The sequence below is a fragment of the Cyanistes caeruleus genome, chromosome 2 (assembly GCF_971803275.1).
Source record: "Cyanistes caeruleus chromosome 2, bCyaCae1.hap1.1, whole genome shotgun sequence".
Lineage (NCBI taxonomy): Eukaryota > Metazoa > Chordata > Aves > Passeriformes > Paridae > Cyanistes > Cyanistes caeruleus.
The window spans coordinates 64,970,053-64,986,589 of NC_141702.1; the positions used below are offsets into that span (position 1 = coordinate 64,970,053).

The following is a 16,537-nucleotide window of genomic DNA, read 5'->3' on the forward strand; positions in this document are numbered from 1 at the left end:
GAGATTTTATCTCTTGAGGAGTGAGAGGAGGAGAATGTTTTAGAAATTGTGGAATTACAGAACAGTTTGAATTGGAGGTGATCATCCAGTTCCAACCCCCCTGCCATGGGCAGACCATAGATGACTAGATCAGATTGCTCAAAGCCCTATTCAGTCTGACCTTGGACACTTGCAGGGATGGGACGTTCACAGCTTCTCCCATTCCAGTGCTTCACTACCCTCACAGTGAAGATTTTTTCCTAATAGCTAATCTAAATATGCCCTCTCTGAGTTTAGAGCCATTATTCTTGTCCTGTCCTTACATGCCCTTGCAAAAAGTCCCTCTCCATGTTTCATGGAGGCCCCCTTCAGGGTCTGCAAGGTTGCTATAAGGTCCCCTGGGAGACTTTGCTTCTCCAGGCTGAGCAACTCTTGACTCTCAGCCTTTCCTCATAGAACAGGGGCTCCAGCTCTCAGAATATTTTAGTGGTTCTCCTCTGGACCTACTTCAACAGGTCCACATCCTTCTTATGCTGGGGCCCCAGAGCTGGATGCAGCGCTCCAGGTGGGGTCTTATCAGAGTGTGACAGAGGGACAGGACCCCCTCCCTCACCCTGCTGCCCACACTGCTTTGGATGCAGCCCAGGACAGGATTGGCTTTCTGGGCTTCAAGCACACATTACTGTCTCATGTCCAGCCTCTCACCCACCAGCACCCCCAAGTCCTCCTTGGCAGGACTGTTCTCAGTAAGCAGGTAATGAAGGAAGCGGAGTAGAATGTCATCTTATCCTTCCTTGGAGGAAGATAGTTTTTTCTGTCATTTTGTGCTTTGGATGTGGCAGCTTGTTTCCTTGTTAATTAAAGGACGAAGGGAAACAGCTCCTTGTTGGATTAGCATTGACAGTAGACTAAAACTCTGTAGTAGTCTCATTCACATTCAGACTTTGCAGTGTTATGGCTAGAACTGGCATCAAACTGCCCACTAGTCAGAGAAGGTGACCAGAAAGCAGAGCTCCTGCCTGGAAGCATCTAATTAGTTTTGAATCTGCTTAAAGTCTAAAATAATAAGCTACTGCATTTTGTTGTGTATAACTGAAGCTCCTTAATGATCACTGGGGCTACTGTGTGAAGTCTGCAGCCTAAGGAAGGTGAATATCTGCTTTGTTTATTAACTAGTGGCAGAATGTAAAGGACAACTCAGAGAGCCGTCGGGTAGCCAGTGTGGAGCTGCTCAGTGTAACCCCATCTGAGCAGCGTGGTGGGACTAAAAGGGGAGAATGTGCAACAAAAACACTTTTTCAACAGGATGAAGGTTTTTATATATGATTCAAATGCAAGAAATGGAAATACCAGTGACGAGGCTCACTTTTTATGACAGATGTTGGGACACGTGGGGCTTATACTTAGAGTGGACATGTAGCCCTATGGCTTCAAGAGGAATAAATCCATATTTCTAGCATAATGCTTTAAAATAGCAGTTTGTTCCCCTCCTTGGAGGCTGTGAAAAGGGTCCTTAGTAATAAAAACAGAAGGATTGTTGTTGTGGTCACCATAAGAACACTACCAGGAAGTCTGTAGCCATGGCATGTAAAGTGAAGGAGCTTATTTTAAAACTGTTGGCCTTAAGAGATTGAAGCTCCCCCAGCTTGACATTGTGTAAATTGGATACTTTGCCCAGTGGCTATTTATGTTCTATTTTTATACTTCAGGGTGAAACTATAGTCATTCTATGTGCTTGTGCTGCCTTGGTAATGGATTATAGCTGCTTTCTGTACTGTTTCAGATGTTGATTTCTGAATTTCTTTTGATCATGCACATGTATGCATTGCAGATTTTTAGTATAAATCTGATAAAATAATGGGTGGAACAGAAACCTGAAACAGAGCCATGAAAACTTAAATAATAGAATAACAATTTCTTTTCTTGGGTGTGTGTTTGCCAATAGAATCTGCATAGACTTTCTCCACTAACACTGTATTAAGTTAGCTGCATTTGAAAATAATTCTCCAGCTTCTCCCCATGTTTAGTTTTTGCAGCCTGGAAGATGTACAGATCCTCTGTCTTTTGAGGCTGCTCTAATTGTGTTGGAATTGTACGAAAATCTGAATTATATTTTTATAGCATGGGGTAGTTTTTAATCTGCAGTACAGAATTCTCCATTTTTTATGTTTGAGGTCTTTATTATCAGGGGAGGAAAGTATTTCCATCTGCTCTCTAAAAGTGTTGCTTACTAGTGCTAAACATGATCTCTTTAAAAACACCCATATAATCTTAGAAAGTTAGTTGTGAATTTGTACGTATTTAGTGACAGGATTGTTTTTCAGCTATAATTCAAATATATGGCAGCAGTGGGTCAGTAATAGGATTTCATTCTTTGCTTAAAGCTCAACCAAGCAGAAAGCATGAGAAATTAAAACTTTAGGATGAAGGAAATATTCTTCAGTGAATATTGTTAACTTCAAAGTTCAACTTGTCTTGATTCCTATCTAATACATCAGTACTAAGACTTAGAGATCTGGGTCACTTTGTGTTTCATCCTTTGGGGCTGTTCTTTTTCTTTGAAGGTCACCTTTATTACCAGTCTCTTCTTGCTGCTGTCACTCCTGTTCTTCCACCTTTGGCCTTAACCCCCTGCTAGGGAAGAAAATCCCTGCAGAGGGGAGAGGGTTTTGAAGTTAGAACTCATAACTGCTTTTACTTTATGTTTTTCTCACAGTTCCTTGGTGTGCTCTAATTTTTTAGCTGGTGCTTATTAACTTTTCTGGACAATGTCTATCAAACTACTTGTTATCCCTAGCATGTTACTTACTATTTTTTTCTCAAGACCAGGTGAAGCATACCAGCTGCAGGTGAGAAGCAAGAATGAAGACTACTTGCTCTCCTAGTCATTTGCTAGTAGCCAAAACTTGGGCAAGCACAAAGTCAGGAATGGTTCTTAGACTCTTATTTTGGATAAAGCAATTATTAACAAGTGATGTAAAACCTAAGCTCCTAAAGTAGGGGCTGCAAAACTATGTTTGTGCAAATTGTCACTAAAAATTTTAGTTGATTATCCTAAAATTTAGGAATGTGAACCTGGCAGAATTGGGGTTGCATGAGATTTCCTCACAGTCTTTGAGAGAAAACAGCTTTTACTTGTATTTGTCTCATCTGATGTGCGAGTGAACCAGGCTATGTGCTTTGAATTGCCATCCTGAATGGTACTGAACACCCACTGCTTCTTTTCTAAAAGGAATATTTTAACTAGTTCTGAAATCCACAATTCCAAACATAGTTATTCCTTCATACTGCTGAGCAGCACTTTTGCCACAGCATGGCAAGGAAGAAGGAAGAAAGAAAGCTGAAGTAGATGGGAGGATGCAGAAGACACAAGTTTGGGCCTGTCTGGAGAAATGTGGAAATACCAAATACTGAGTGTTTTGGCCTTGTCTGTCTTGAAATTAAATATCACTTTACCCCTAAAATCCTATAATACAGCTAGTGCTTGATATGAAAATAAAACTGGGCTTTCTACTTACTCAGCAAAAGCATTCTAGCTGTTAGAGGTTGCTCTACAGTGTGCTGGTGTGAGACAGCTTTTTTCTTTTGTCCTGATTTTGTGAAGAGTGGTGCAAAATAACAGCCTCAAATGGATAAAATTTAGTTTGTCATGCTTTATTAATGTTGCTAATCAGAGCTTTTAAAATTGCTGACTATAATAGTTTCTCATCTGAGTTTCATTTTAATCACTAGGAGACAGTACTGTTATGTAGAATTGTAAGGTGATTTTTTTTTTCTAGGAAATTGTTTGAAGTTGCTGATAACTTAAAGTGTTTGGATTATATTGTTATTACATGAAAAGATCCCCTTATGGACACAAACTTTAATGTTTGCATCAGTTGGAAATCTTTTGGAAGATTGAAAATTTGGACCATATTCTGCCAGTCTTTTTTTTTTAGGTTTTTTAAGTTCATTGAGCGTGGGTTGACTGTTATGATGGCAGTGTATTATTCTGTATGTTTGAGTGATAGTATGAAAAGTCTTGTTTTCTGGCAGAGAACCAGGTGTCTGACTTTGCATCCCTTAGCACTTTAACTCGTAAGAATTTATGGCAGTGTTTCTGCTTACTGTAAAAGAGGAGTAAAAATACCCCAAGTACTCAGTGCTTCTGCTCCATATGTGGTTTTTGTTGGTGGGGAAAAGCCCAATTGTCACACATGGAAATAACACTTCTACTATTTGGGGTAGCATAAGTTGATAATGGTAACATCTCAAAGGAAAATCTAGGTTTTCAATTAATAATTGAGTTTTAATGCCTTTTTCAAAAGATCTGTCAAATGCATAACCAGTTCAGGACATCTGTGAGTAGCTATAAATACACTAAAAATAGTGAGATAAATAATGATAAAACAAGCTGTACAGATGTGTAGTTTCTTACTAGATATCTTTGAGATTTCCTTTTAGTAGTTTCATTATGATGTATATATATGGGGGTATATTCTGACACTTGTCTTCTTTTCAGGGCTCTTGATAGGCAGAATTTCTTGGAGACAGAGATGAAGACAGTACAGGCCTCACACAAGGATCTGGAGAGCTTCCTCAAGTGGCTTCAAGAGGCAGAGACAACAGTAAACGTTCTGGCAGATGCATCCGAGCGTGAGAACACTGCTCAGGACAATGTCTGCATAAGGGAACTCAGAAAGCAAATGCAGGTAAGAAAGTAAATAATGCTGCTGTTATTCAGGTTTTCTCTCAATAGCAAATGTTAAAAAGAAAAGCTATCTACTTGCCTGGGGAAAGCTGCAGCCTATTGAAAGGTGTTTCCTAAAACAGTGTTTTAGAAGTCAGGTGTATGAAGGAAGCAGATTTGTCTTCCTAAGGTTTGAAGTACATATTTTTGTGTATGTCTTTGGCACTGAGGGCTCTTAAATGTCCTTGGAGGGTGACTGCATTCAGGAAGTGTACGCTTCATTAAACCAAGTCATGTTGCGTGATTGTCCAACCAAACAATTTAATCTACTTCTCTCCAAGTAAAGCCCTCCTGGGCTGCACTCTCTCCTATTTCTGTCTGCCACCTTCCTCCTGCATTTTTGGCAATCCAAGAAGTTGTCGTGCTTGGATTACCTCTTCTCCCTCTCCTACTGCCCAGCAGCTCCCCAGCTGGCCCTGCTTCTTGTTCATGCCCCAGACTGGAAACCTTAGAAATGACTAAGGAGTTTAACTGACACCGCTTATTAAATCCTGCACTCTGTGTTTGGATTGATGTAATCTGTGATCTCTAAGTGGGTTTGAGAAGTTTATACTGAAAAAAAGATGTTTCTTTTAATAGTGCTCTTAATCTGAACTTATCTATGCTGAACTGAAATGAAACAAGCATGTTAACAGGATCTGATAGCAAGCTGTTCTTGTTAATCATAGTGAAGAGCACAATATTTCGTGGAAGCTTGTATCTGCAGAAGATGAAATGTCACTCACCAACGGTCAAATGATTCTAGTCAGTCAGATAACTCATCTGTAGAGGTGTGGTTTTTTTGTGAAATGCTGAGACTAGTCTGTAGTGGTGACACTTAGAACTTAATGTTATGCTTTCTATTGGCATCACTCCCGACTAGTGTAATGTAGTGGAGGTGGAAGAGCTAAAACAGGGCGCAGGCAGCTAACAACAGAAGGCAGTGCTGTGTGTAAATAGACTTATTTCTGTGTTACCTTGCCTTCTGTGTAGTCAATCACACCAAGATACAGCTGTTATTTCACAGTTTGTTGGCTCTGTGTGGCTGTGAAGCACTATGAGTATGGAAGGTTGTTTGCCATTCGTTGTTGTTCTGCAATCTGATTAAAATTGCCTGAATTTGCTGTGTGAGGGGAAGAGTGTTGGGCAAGACTGCCTGCTGTGAGAGAAGGAGAAGGCTGGTAACTAACCCCTGATTGTGCATATTGTCCTGGCTTGTAACAACTGAAAAGGCAGGTGGAGGTGCTGGGACATGACCTTCCCTGGTTCAGCATCCCGGTACCTGCTACTGTCCGTCTCTTTCTCAGACTGTGTTTCTACACACTGTGCACATGATGCATCTTCACTTAACTCACCTGTTAAGTCTAATCTCAAGGCAGGAATCAGACAGCACACCAATATGATGTGGAACTGAGACTTTTATTTCTTGCTCTTGCATTACTTATATAGTTTAAGCCAAGTATCTAAAAATAGAATACAAACTTATAGCTCTATTTTATAACACTGTTTTCGTTCTTCTCTAAACACGTTACTATCCTTATCTTAAAGCAAATTACTAGATGCTTGCAGACCTTTGTTTGATCCTTTTTCTTGCTCAAGAAGCAGGAATATTTATCATCTTGTTTTCTTTGGCAGTCTACTGTTAGGGTCAGCGTGCTCTGTAAAGAGGCTGTAAGCCAAGCACACCTGCAAAAGCCTCAACACTCACCCATGACCTTATGTAATATTGTAAGCCTTTTCTGGCTACCCTAGGAAGTGAAGTAGAGCTTGTCAAAGACTGTCATAGCATGATGGCTTCCAGAATGAACTTTGTCCCACACCATCTTAGTGTTATTTTAAATGTAAATGAAAACATTCATATCACAACACTGGCAAACACTCCAAAATCACTGTTTGTTTTCAAATATTTGTCGCACTTCTGAAAAGAAAATGAAGCTCTAACATCTTGCTGTACCTCAAAAGATCAAGCCTACTCCCTTGTAAGTTCTTAAGCTTATTATCTGATTAAACAAAGATCATTTCCTGTTCCCCTGTTACATGGTGTGAAATAACGATGTTGTTCTCTTGGCACTTCGCTGAATATGTAAAAAAGTATCGGTTTTTAAGGTTGGTGGTTAAATGGTTTTCAGAAGAATGCAGGGATTACAACCTTCTCTGTTCTGTGTGAAGATGCCTCTGCCCCCAAGGGCATTAAGTGAAACTTTACTATGAGTTTAAGTCATGATAAATTCTAGGTGAAATGAGCTGAACCTAGACAAAACATGATGAATTCGTTGTGGTTGCTGTTGTTACATGTCATGCATTTTCAAAATAGGATCATCTGTTAAAATGGCATCTGTGCGTGCATGGGAGGACTATCCTCCATTACATTTTTGGGCCTAACTTGTTTGGCTGCAGCTCAAGTCACTCTGCAGTGGAATCAATGATCTCAGCCCTGAAGTGTTGTTTTCCCTTTCATTGTGATACCTGAAGCTACAGTACTATGCAAATAATGCAGACTTTGAGTATGGTAGCAATCTCTTTTCAAAAAGGAGAAGTCCACAGTTACATAATCAGTCAGTTCAATTAATTCTCTCAATATCTAAATGTCATAGAAGACTTTTCATTCAGGTTAGTGCCAAAATGCTACAGAGTGCTGCTGGAAAATGTTTAGCAGTGACTTGGAAGAGATTAAAACCTAGTTTGAAAAAAGATTCAGAAAATAAGCTAGGAAATAGTAAGAAGTAGTGCAATGTGTGTGAAGTCCTGTGCCTACAGATGTGAAGGTGTTCAAAAAAAGCTACTGTAAGTAGTGGCCAGCAGTTTGTCTCACTGCTTGATTCAGACTTGTTGATTGACAGCTCTGGGAAGATAAAAAGCAAAACTGAATTAAGAAGGTGTGGACTGTGTAGTCTCTCTTGCACAGAAGAGGTTTGAGCTTTTGCACAGTCATTTCTAAAAGCTTCCATGGTTTCAGAGTTCTGCTGCTTCGTGGGTTTCTTTAAAAGATATTTGGTAAGAGCATGTCAGCTGATCATGGTAGGCTCAATCTGGAGGTTAAAGAAGCAGACTTCTGGTGGGAATGGATGTAAACCAGGAGCAAGGACATGCAGAGGAACAGTTCAAGTAAGTGGTGAAGATGAGAAAAGATGTGTTTGGCAAGGTGAATAGAGATGGTAAGATTTCTATATACAGAGTGGAATCTGTCTATCTGTTTGCTCAAAATGATGTTACTGTTGTGGACAAATCAAGAAGAAAGCAGAGTACAGGGACATGAGGTTTATGTCCCTGACATAAACCATGAGGAGTGGTAGAAACATTGAGTCCTAAAAATAAAGATGAAAAGGTTGTCTTGACAGGATTGGATGGAAGAGTTTTTAAATGTCCTGCATGAAGAACCTGAACCTTACATTCATCTCCTTCGTAGGAAAGTGCCTTAGGAGAGGCAGAGCAGCATATAATGCATGACATCTAAGCTGTGCATTATTTTGGATCATACGAACTCGTCAGGATAGCTGTTGCCTGCATGTTGTGCTGATGGATGTGCTTGAAACGTGTAGGTACCTTTTCTAATGGAAGTATGCACTTAAAATCATATGATCAGTGCTCCACCTATTGTGTTCAGGCCTCCCTGAACCTTTGCTACAGCAGCCCCTCTGATACAGGTTTAAGTAGATTCATCAAAACACCTTTGGAAGCAATGAGTAGCTGGCTCTGGTTAGCTGCAGTTTTGCCACATCTAGGGGTATGTTTGCTGTATTGCATTGGGAGTGCTTTGCTGATAGCAAAACAATTCCATGCTCTTGAACATCCTACTATCATCTTTTGATGGCTTAAATAATTCTGCTTTGTCATGGGAAATACATCAAAGTAAAGTTAGCTCTTTGGATTCAAGGATAACTTAGAGAAGGGGTTGATGCAACTGTATGCTTTTACTTTGTCAAAACCCTGTATTTTTCTTGTGTAAAGTAATTCTGGAAAATATTTAATTGGAAATGGTTTGTGAAAAACATTCCTACTTTCTGGTGCAAGCGAGAATCCTTTGAGATCGCTTTGACTAAATTAGCTTTAAGAGAGTTTTTATAGAAAGAGGTTTACCCCCCGCAGTTTTCCCTTTTGTGTTGGGTAATCTAGTTTTGAGAAACGCCTATGTGATTTATTAGCCTTTATCGTATGGCTGATATAATGAGGGCAGGTATCCCTGTGCTCCTCTCTCAAGATTTATAACACAATCTGTTATTCACTCAGTCTACAGCTCTGCCAGAGCTGCGTTCAGTCTGAGAACGAGAGCATCCTTTCCCAGAGTGAGGGAGCAAGCACTCAGTCTGCTGATAGAAAGCAGCTACTAGAGAGGAACAACTGTTGTGATACACTGGAGCCGTCTTCCTGAAGGAATTCTTTTTTTGTTCCTGCAGCTTTCAGGCTTAAATTAATAACCTTTTCCTGGCTATTTAGTGCACTCCTGAACAGTGGCAGACGATCAGCTGCTCAACTTCATTTGCCCTCTGCAAAAGCAGAGCTGAGCAGTGCCGATTAGAAGAATCTGGGAAGGCTGTTATTTTCTTGCGTTTGTTCTGCGGGGTTATTTTGGGAGAAGAACTTATGCTATATCAATCTTCTTTGCCTTTGAAACGTATAAAGCCTGTAGCTTGCAAAAGCAGTCCTGGAAGAGAGCATGCTCAGAATGCTGGCAAATCATTGTCCAGTGACCGGGAGGAAATGATAGTTGCTCTTCATTTATAATGCAAATTCTGAGGTATCTTCAGAAGTGTGGCAAACTTAAAATGATGGCTGTGGTGAGAACCTCTCTTCAGAAAGTTGTGGTGTTGTTGCATCGTCTACAGAGGATGGCAGTTTCTTCTCCCCGTTACCAGAAGCTTTGTAAGGTAGGAAACATAGCCCTAAATGTCGAGTGTGTGTATTGCTAACTCTGTTGTCTTTGAGATAAAAAGAAAATAAAGTGGGCATGGGATGAGTGTCGAAATCATCTAGGCTATCCGGTGCTTTTAAGCCTGTAATGCTCTTGATGTGGGTTTTGTGGAAGAATGCAGTCCAAAAAAAAAAATATCAAAACAAAACAGCCCTGTGCTTGTCAGAGTGATACATTTTTTTAGGAAAGTGTTCTCTTGCCCACCATTTAGGTGTCTGGAAGGAAACTTAACGTTCAGTGTTTTTTGTTTATTTTTTTTTTCTTTTGTAAAATATTACCAGTTTTTTTTCCAGGGAGTTAGTTACTACTTGGCAGATGTGATTCTTTAACTCCTGTGGACCCATTATGTAGAATAACTGTGTTTTTCCATGCCCAGTGTTGTTTTTCTTTTGAGCTTTATGAAACTTTTAATTCGGAATGAGTTCGGCAGACTTAATATGCAGTCATTAATTTTTGCCTTCACCGACCGAGCTCTTACAGTTAAAAAAATCAGGAAAAGTTGGAGGAAAAGCATGTTGACATAGGCTACCACTTACTTACATTTTTGATGGCACCTGTTTTGGTGGCTGATTTTTTTCTATTTCCAAAGACGGTGTTTACATTTTGGTTTTTTTCACAGGCTCAGTAGTTCTCAACCTTAATACTACAGTGATGATCTAGGATACCTAGTGAAATTCACTTTTAAAAGTAGTTTGATCACTTACCAGATTAAAATAAGTAGATAAAATTAATAAACTTCTAATTGATCTGTAAGGTCTGTGTGTTAATACTGTAATGTTGATGCCTGTGTGAGGTGGTCATACTATGTTAATATTATTGAACTTTTAATATAAGAATTCTGTCTTGAAACTTTGCAAAATTATAAAATTTGATAGGTCTTCAGCTATATATACACTGACATAACATTACATAAATTCTATTTGGCTGCCTTTCTCTTCTTGCTGCTTATGATACTTCAAAAGTCTCTGTGTTTTTTGATGGAAAAACATCTGTGTTTTGCATACAAGGTGTGTGAGAACCAAAGTCTTGTTCTGATAATAAAGCAAAGCCACCTTAACTCATCCTACCTGCTTCAATCTGAAATGTGCTTTCTGTTGTGAGGAATTTAAAAATCACATCAAGTGAGAGATCCCATCTTTAGAGCAGGGTTTGAAAGTAAGGAAAAGTATCATGCAGGATGTTGTTCGTAACAGTGAAGCTTGTAGATGAAGTTCTGGCATATGGGGAAAAACATTTTCAAATGACTGTTTCAACATTATTCAGTTTACCAAGCTGTACTAATAGCTACATCTTCATTATGAAGAATGAGAGACAGTAGTTTGTGTACATACAAGCTGTTTTAACAAACATTCCTCAGTTGTTCTTGTCTGTAAGTTGCCATTAAACACCCTGTTTGATTTCATGAATAAAGCAGGTTTTTTTTAAATAGAGATATGTGTTATAATTGCCTGTTTAGTCACATTTTTTTGTATAAACTTGTTTGTAAAATGTTTGTCGAGCCACTATTTAGTGACTCTTACAGTAATAATTATTTGCTAATTAGCCTGAGAGCTCAGTAAATGGTTGCATACTTAATTTGTTGAGTTTAAATCTACCCAAGGGGTAGTGAAAAAAAATGTTCTAAAAGGCTGTTATTAAAATACATTTTCTGATTGAGAACCCATGCAGTAATAGCCTTGGGAATTACACTTTGCCTGAAATTACCCAGTGTATGTTCTTTTGTTTGTTAAAAAGTCATGTGGCTTAGTTTTTGAGATGTCTGTGCTTGGTTTACTGAAGGTAGAATTGCTGGTGTTCTTGTAGAGTTAAATCAGACACTAATTGAGGAGGAGAAAGAAAATGCTTTACGATCCCAGTCACTTCCAGCAGGTGTCAATGTAAGGCAATGATAGATGGAAGTCTGGTGATGGAAATGTTAATACTTAGATGAGAAAATGTATGGAAATTACTAAAAGCAACCATGACAGCATGTCAGGAAGGATTTCGTGTAGTGCCCTGTATACTCCTGTCTTTGGAATGTCAGACGTTTGTACGTGTCAGGTGCACTCTGTGGATACACTGGTGTAGTTCAGATCTGCAGAAGAGAAGCTATTTACTCTAGTGTATGAATTATTGCATTGTATCCAGGGTAGATGCTTCATGAACTAAATCTAAATGTTTCATGTGAAGTGTCCTCTGAAGCATAACAGAGAGCCAATAAAATATTTAAGACAAACTCTTGAAGTTTAGTGTTTGTTTTAAACTGCGCTGTTTATGAAAGAAGACTATTATTTAACTGTACTGGGAAAAGTCATGATTGTTCCTTTTAACAGCCCCATATAATAGTAGCAATCAGCATTCATAGTCCACATTTTGTGAGTTTCTTTATAACAAAACCAAAAATAAACACTTTGTTGACATACTACAGCATGGCTGAAAACCATGAAATCCTAAATTTAGGATATTTCTTCTGCTGCTCTTTCTGCTTTTTCTTTCACAAATTTCTTCATACCAAGATGAGTTTTGCCAGATAACTTCCTCACTTGCTGCTGTTTGATTCTTTTACCTTGAAATTAGTGGCATACCAGGGCAAAATGTCCTCACTTGGTATTGTACTGTAAGTATGTAATAAGTTTCACTTTATTGTTGTTTGCAGCTTTGTTTCAAAACTCTTGTTTAAGATTTTGATGCTGGTAATGAACAATCAGAAAACTGTTATACAGGCTGTCATCTGCTCTGTGTTCTTGCTAATATGATTGTTCCTTAAAGAAAGCCTTCCATTACTTATATCAAATTAGCTCAGACTAAAATGAATTTATAACAGAAAAAATAACTTTAAGGTACAAATTGGTAGATCTTTTCTGAGAGACCAGAGCTGCAATGTTACTTATAAAAATAAAGAAGAGAATTGTGAAACTTTCTTCAGCTTCCCTGATGCAAGGTAGAGAATAGTGCATCTCTGTCAGACAGCTAAATGATTACCTTGAAATATGTATCCTGCTTGTGGAATTTGACTGTGGTGTTGTTGAAACACACTGCTAGCATTCAGAGACTGGAGCATCCATCCACTGGAAAACAGGCTGAGGAACATACCTAGTTACTGAGAGGGTTTCATCTCATTTTTATCTCTCACTTTTTTATAAATTCTTGAGAAGAGCCTGCTTTAAAAATAAATATTCAACTCCCTTGGTATAAAATACATCTCAAACCTGATCCAGTGTGAGTCTTCATGTGGTAACTCAGGTGAGTTCCTGACTTCCTCAGCTATGCAACACATCAGAAACACGTCTCCTGACATTATGTATTTTTAAGAATACATAACTTAAAATGCAGTCCTCATTTTATGCTGTTTTTTTAATGGCTAGTGTTAAATTTATAAAACTGCAGGAAGTTAGAAGCACAGCAAATGTTGGGGTCAGCCAAAACCTTTTTTTGCTGTAATTCTGGTGATGCATTCCAAAAGACATTTACATCATATTGAATTTTGAGACTAGGAGTAGCAGCAAAGGTTCTGTTCCTATGCAATTTTGAAAAAAAATATGAAGGTCATGGGGGCAAGGTAAAAAAAAAAAGCCTGGAAGGTTGTGTTGAGAAATGTGCATGTTAATCCTGACTCCAATTAATTCAACAAAGATATAAGTTTTTTAATGTTTACATGACTTGGAGTTGATTTAGAAAATATTTCATTGGCACTTGACATATTCAGGTATAAAATATAGATAACCAAGTATGGATGAGGAGGAGCAGCAATGTAGTATATTCATTGGACAGTAGAAGTGAGAACAAAAGCTAATTTTGGAAACATGTTCTGAAGTAGGCTACAGTATTAAGCAGGTTGTTGATTGGAAAATGAAGCAGTGTCGTCAAAAGCAGTGCTAAATTATGCAGACAGTTTCTTTTTTTAGATGAGAAAGTTAAGTCCAGACTGCCTGATATATGGTTCTGGTTGTATAAGGGACATTCTAGTTATATTTATATCTACAAAAAAGCCTTATTGAATTGAGGAGGCCAGGTTTAAAGGGAGCCTTGGATTGTAATTACTATTATTTACAAAGATACAGTGAGGCTAGAAGTGAACTGGCAGAAACAAGGTGGCTACTTTGAAAAAGGAGAGGTAGTAAATAATATCTAAAGATCAACCTCTCAGGAGTTTAGGATTTACCATTTTAGAAAACAACTGAGCAGTGTAACTGGTAACCACCCCACCTCAGAACACCCACAGCTTGTTTGCATCAGGAGTGATTGTAGAAGTGGTTTCCAGTGTGATTTCGTGAGAGTATGTACAGGGATGGGGTGAAACATGACTTGGGTTCTTGAAAAGCAGATCAGGGCTAACATACTGCTAATCAAGGACAACAAGGTACCTTGATGGTGTCTAGTGACAGAATATAAGCCTTCTTTGAAGGAACATGAATAGGCTAGGAATGCGTGTCAGTCAGTGGCCATTTAAAATTAATTTCTTTGTGGGTTTGGATTAAAAGTTGTAAAGCTGAAAACTTGTGGAGAATACTTGAAATGATAAGCATCTTGAAATCTTGGGAGGTGACAGTTCATTTACTTCTGGCCTTTATTATAGAATGATCACAGCAGCTAGAGAAACAATGGAATGCTGAAGGGAGAAAATTTTTAATAGCTTTAAAAAAAGAGGTAAATGAAGACTGGAAACTACTGTGCAGTGAGTCAAAAGATGTGAAAACTAGAAATATGGACAAGAAATTAAATTCCAGTTGGAAATATAATAACTATAATGGAATTCAGCTCTCTATTTGTGTTAGATTGCACCTTTGTATATACTGTCAGTGATGGACAAGCACAATTAGGGGCTTTGGTGTGTAGGCAAGATGTTGTTAACTGTTAGCATGTTATTTACTGATTGATTTCCTTTGGACACTTGGAGGGATCTGGTAAAAAAAACAAAACGGTGGGATATTTGAGGGATATTCTCTTGTTTTGATCAGAGTCAGGTCAGAGGGATATGACGTCCTCAGAACTCCCACAGACATCCTAGGATAATATAACATGGTTCATGAAGAAAGTTGTGGATTCTGGTTGTGATTTGAGTTGGAGTGTAGAAGAATGTGCAGAATTTCAAAGAGAAACTTGTAGAAACTTATAGATAGTTACTGGGAAGACCTTTTGATAGTAAGACTTAGGAGCTTAGTAAGTGTCTTTCCCCAAGGACTCCTCTGTCCTCAGTCCTTAAAGGAAACATTTCCCAGTGCATTTGTTGACTTACTTCAGTAAGGCAGTTCCAAGCATAAAAGACAAGATGATGATTGTGAAGAGCCGTCATGCATTTTGAGAAGGATGCCCAAGCTGTTTGCTTTCTGTGAGAAAGTTGTTGCTTTGTCTTTGGATGTAGGGAAAGCAATATTGTTCCATGATCATGATTTTAGAAAGACTTTGGATGCAGTCTCTCGAAACCAAATTAGAGATAGGGACAATACAGATGACCCAAAAGGTGGGAAGACAACTGTCTGGACCATTTGTGTTCCTTATGGGTTGGAACAAAGACTGGTACAGTTAGCATTGTTATGAATCCACAGTGGGATGAAGTGCACTCTCAGCAGGTTTGTGAATGATCCTAGACTGTGGAGGAACAGTTCTGATCCTATTCCCTGGGGCCTCAAGAGGGAGGGATGGGCTGACAGGAACCCCATGAATTTTTTAAAAATGCCTCCAAAAACCCAAAGCCAATTCTTGCACCTGAGAAGGAGAAATCATATACATTGGTACAAGTGTGAGAAGGATTGTAGCCAGGCAGGAAGAAGTGTTTGTTTTTCTGCTTAGCACTCATGAGGTCATGTCTGGAGTACCAGGGCTGGTTTCAGGCCCCCAGTTTGACAGATAGTGAGAGACTGGGGACAGCACAGTGCTTGGAGAACACAACATAGGAGTAGAGCAGCAGGGGAACTGACTTCATTTAATTTAGAAGAGAGAAGAAGGCTCCAGGAATTTCCAGCTGCTGTCACTGCATACCTGGTGAGTTGTTACTATAAAAGATGGAGCCAGGCTCTTCTTGAAGGGGCTGTGTGGAAGAAAAAGAGGCAATAAGCTGCTGCAAGAGAGTTGGGTGTAAGGGGCAACAATTCTGCACAGGAGGTGTAACTGCACACTGGAGTGGGTTGCCCAAAAAAAAAAGACTTACATTTGCCTTTCTGGTGGTATTAACACTTGTAGTGGATAAGGCCCTTAGCAGCAGACCCAGCTTTGAAATTGGTTCTTGGAATTGGCAGGAGGTTTGACCTCCAGAGGTCTTCCAACTTGTGATTTTCTATGATTCTCTGTGCTAGTGCCCTATTAGCTTATAAATGAAGACTAAAATAGTCAAAATGATAGTGCAGCAGTTTTCATCTGTGGGTTGCTCACTTCCTATGAAGAGGAGCTTTATGATTTTACTCCATGTGAAAAAATTCTTACTTCTCTGCTGAATTTTGATCTAAATCTGGGCCTGCTATGAGTCTGCTGAACAGCCACAGCATGTACTCATTTGCAAATCCTTTTGCTGTACTATAACCTCAGCGGTTCTAATGCAGTACAGTCAGGCACTTGGTGCATCTCTGAATTATGTGCCTATGATTAGAAGGCCTTTTAATATAGCATAAAACTTTGTCATCTAACCTTCCCCCCACTTCTGCATTTTCAGAAAATGTTTTCAGAGCTAAAGCAGAAGACAGAAAGCTTTTGCACATCTTGAGTGATGGGGCTGACCTAAATGAAACCACTTTGTTTTGCCATTTGTCTAATTAGGATCAGTGCCAAATAAAACTGTGTAATAAATGGGTACATTATTGTTACCCCTTTTGCTCTCTAGTCCTCTAGGTATTTGGTGGCTTCTCTAGAAATAGAATTGCTTCTTTAAGGTGAAATAACAAGGAAAAAGAAAATGGGAGAGGACATAAAGCTTCAGAATTTCAGTATTCTTAAGTGCTGCACCAGTCATTCCTATTTGCAAACAAAAT

The 16,537-nt window shown here is 38.9% G+C and overlaps 1 protein-coding gene across 9 annotated transcripts in view; it reads left to right on the forward strand.

Moving 5' to 3' along the window:
* The window catches only part of UTRN (utrophin), a 339,362-nt gene that overhangs the window by 156,613 nt on the left and 166,212 nt on the right, over positions 1 to 16,537 (forward strand). For all 9 annotated transcript variants that reach the window (XM_086877551.1, XM_086877555.1, XM_086877553.1 and 6 more), the window contains one exon: positions 4,481 to 4,670. In XM_086877551.1, the coding sequence (XP_086733677.1) occupies positions 4,481 to 4,670 (190 nt within the window). The remainder of the gene's footprint in view (positions 1 to 4,480; positions 4,671 to 16,537) is intronic.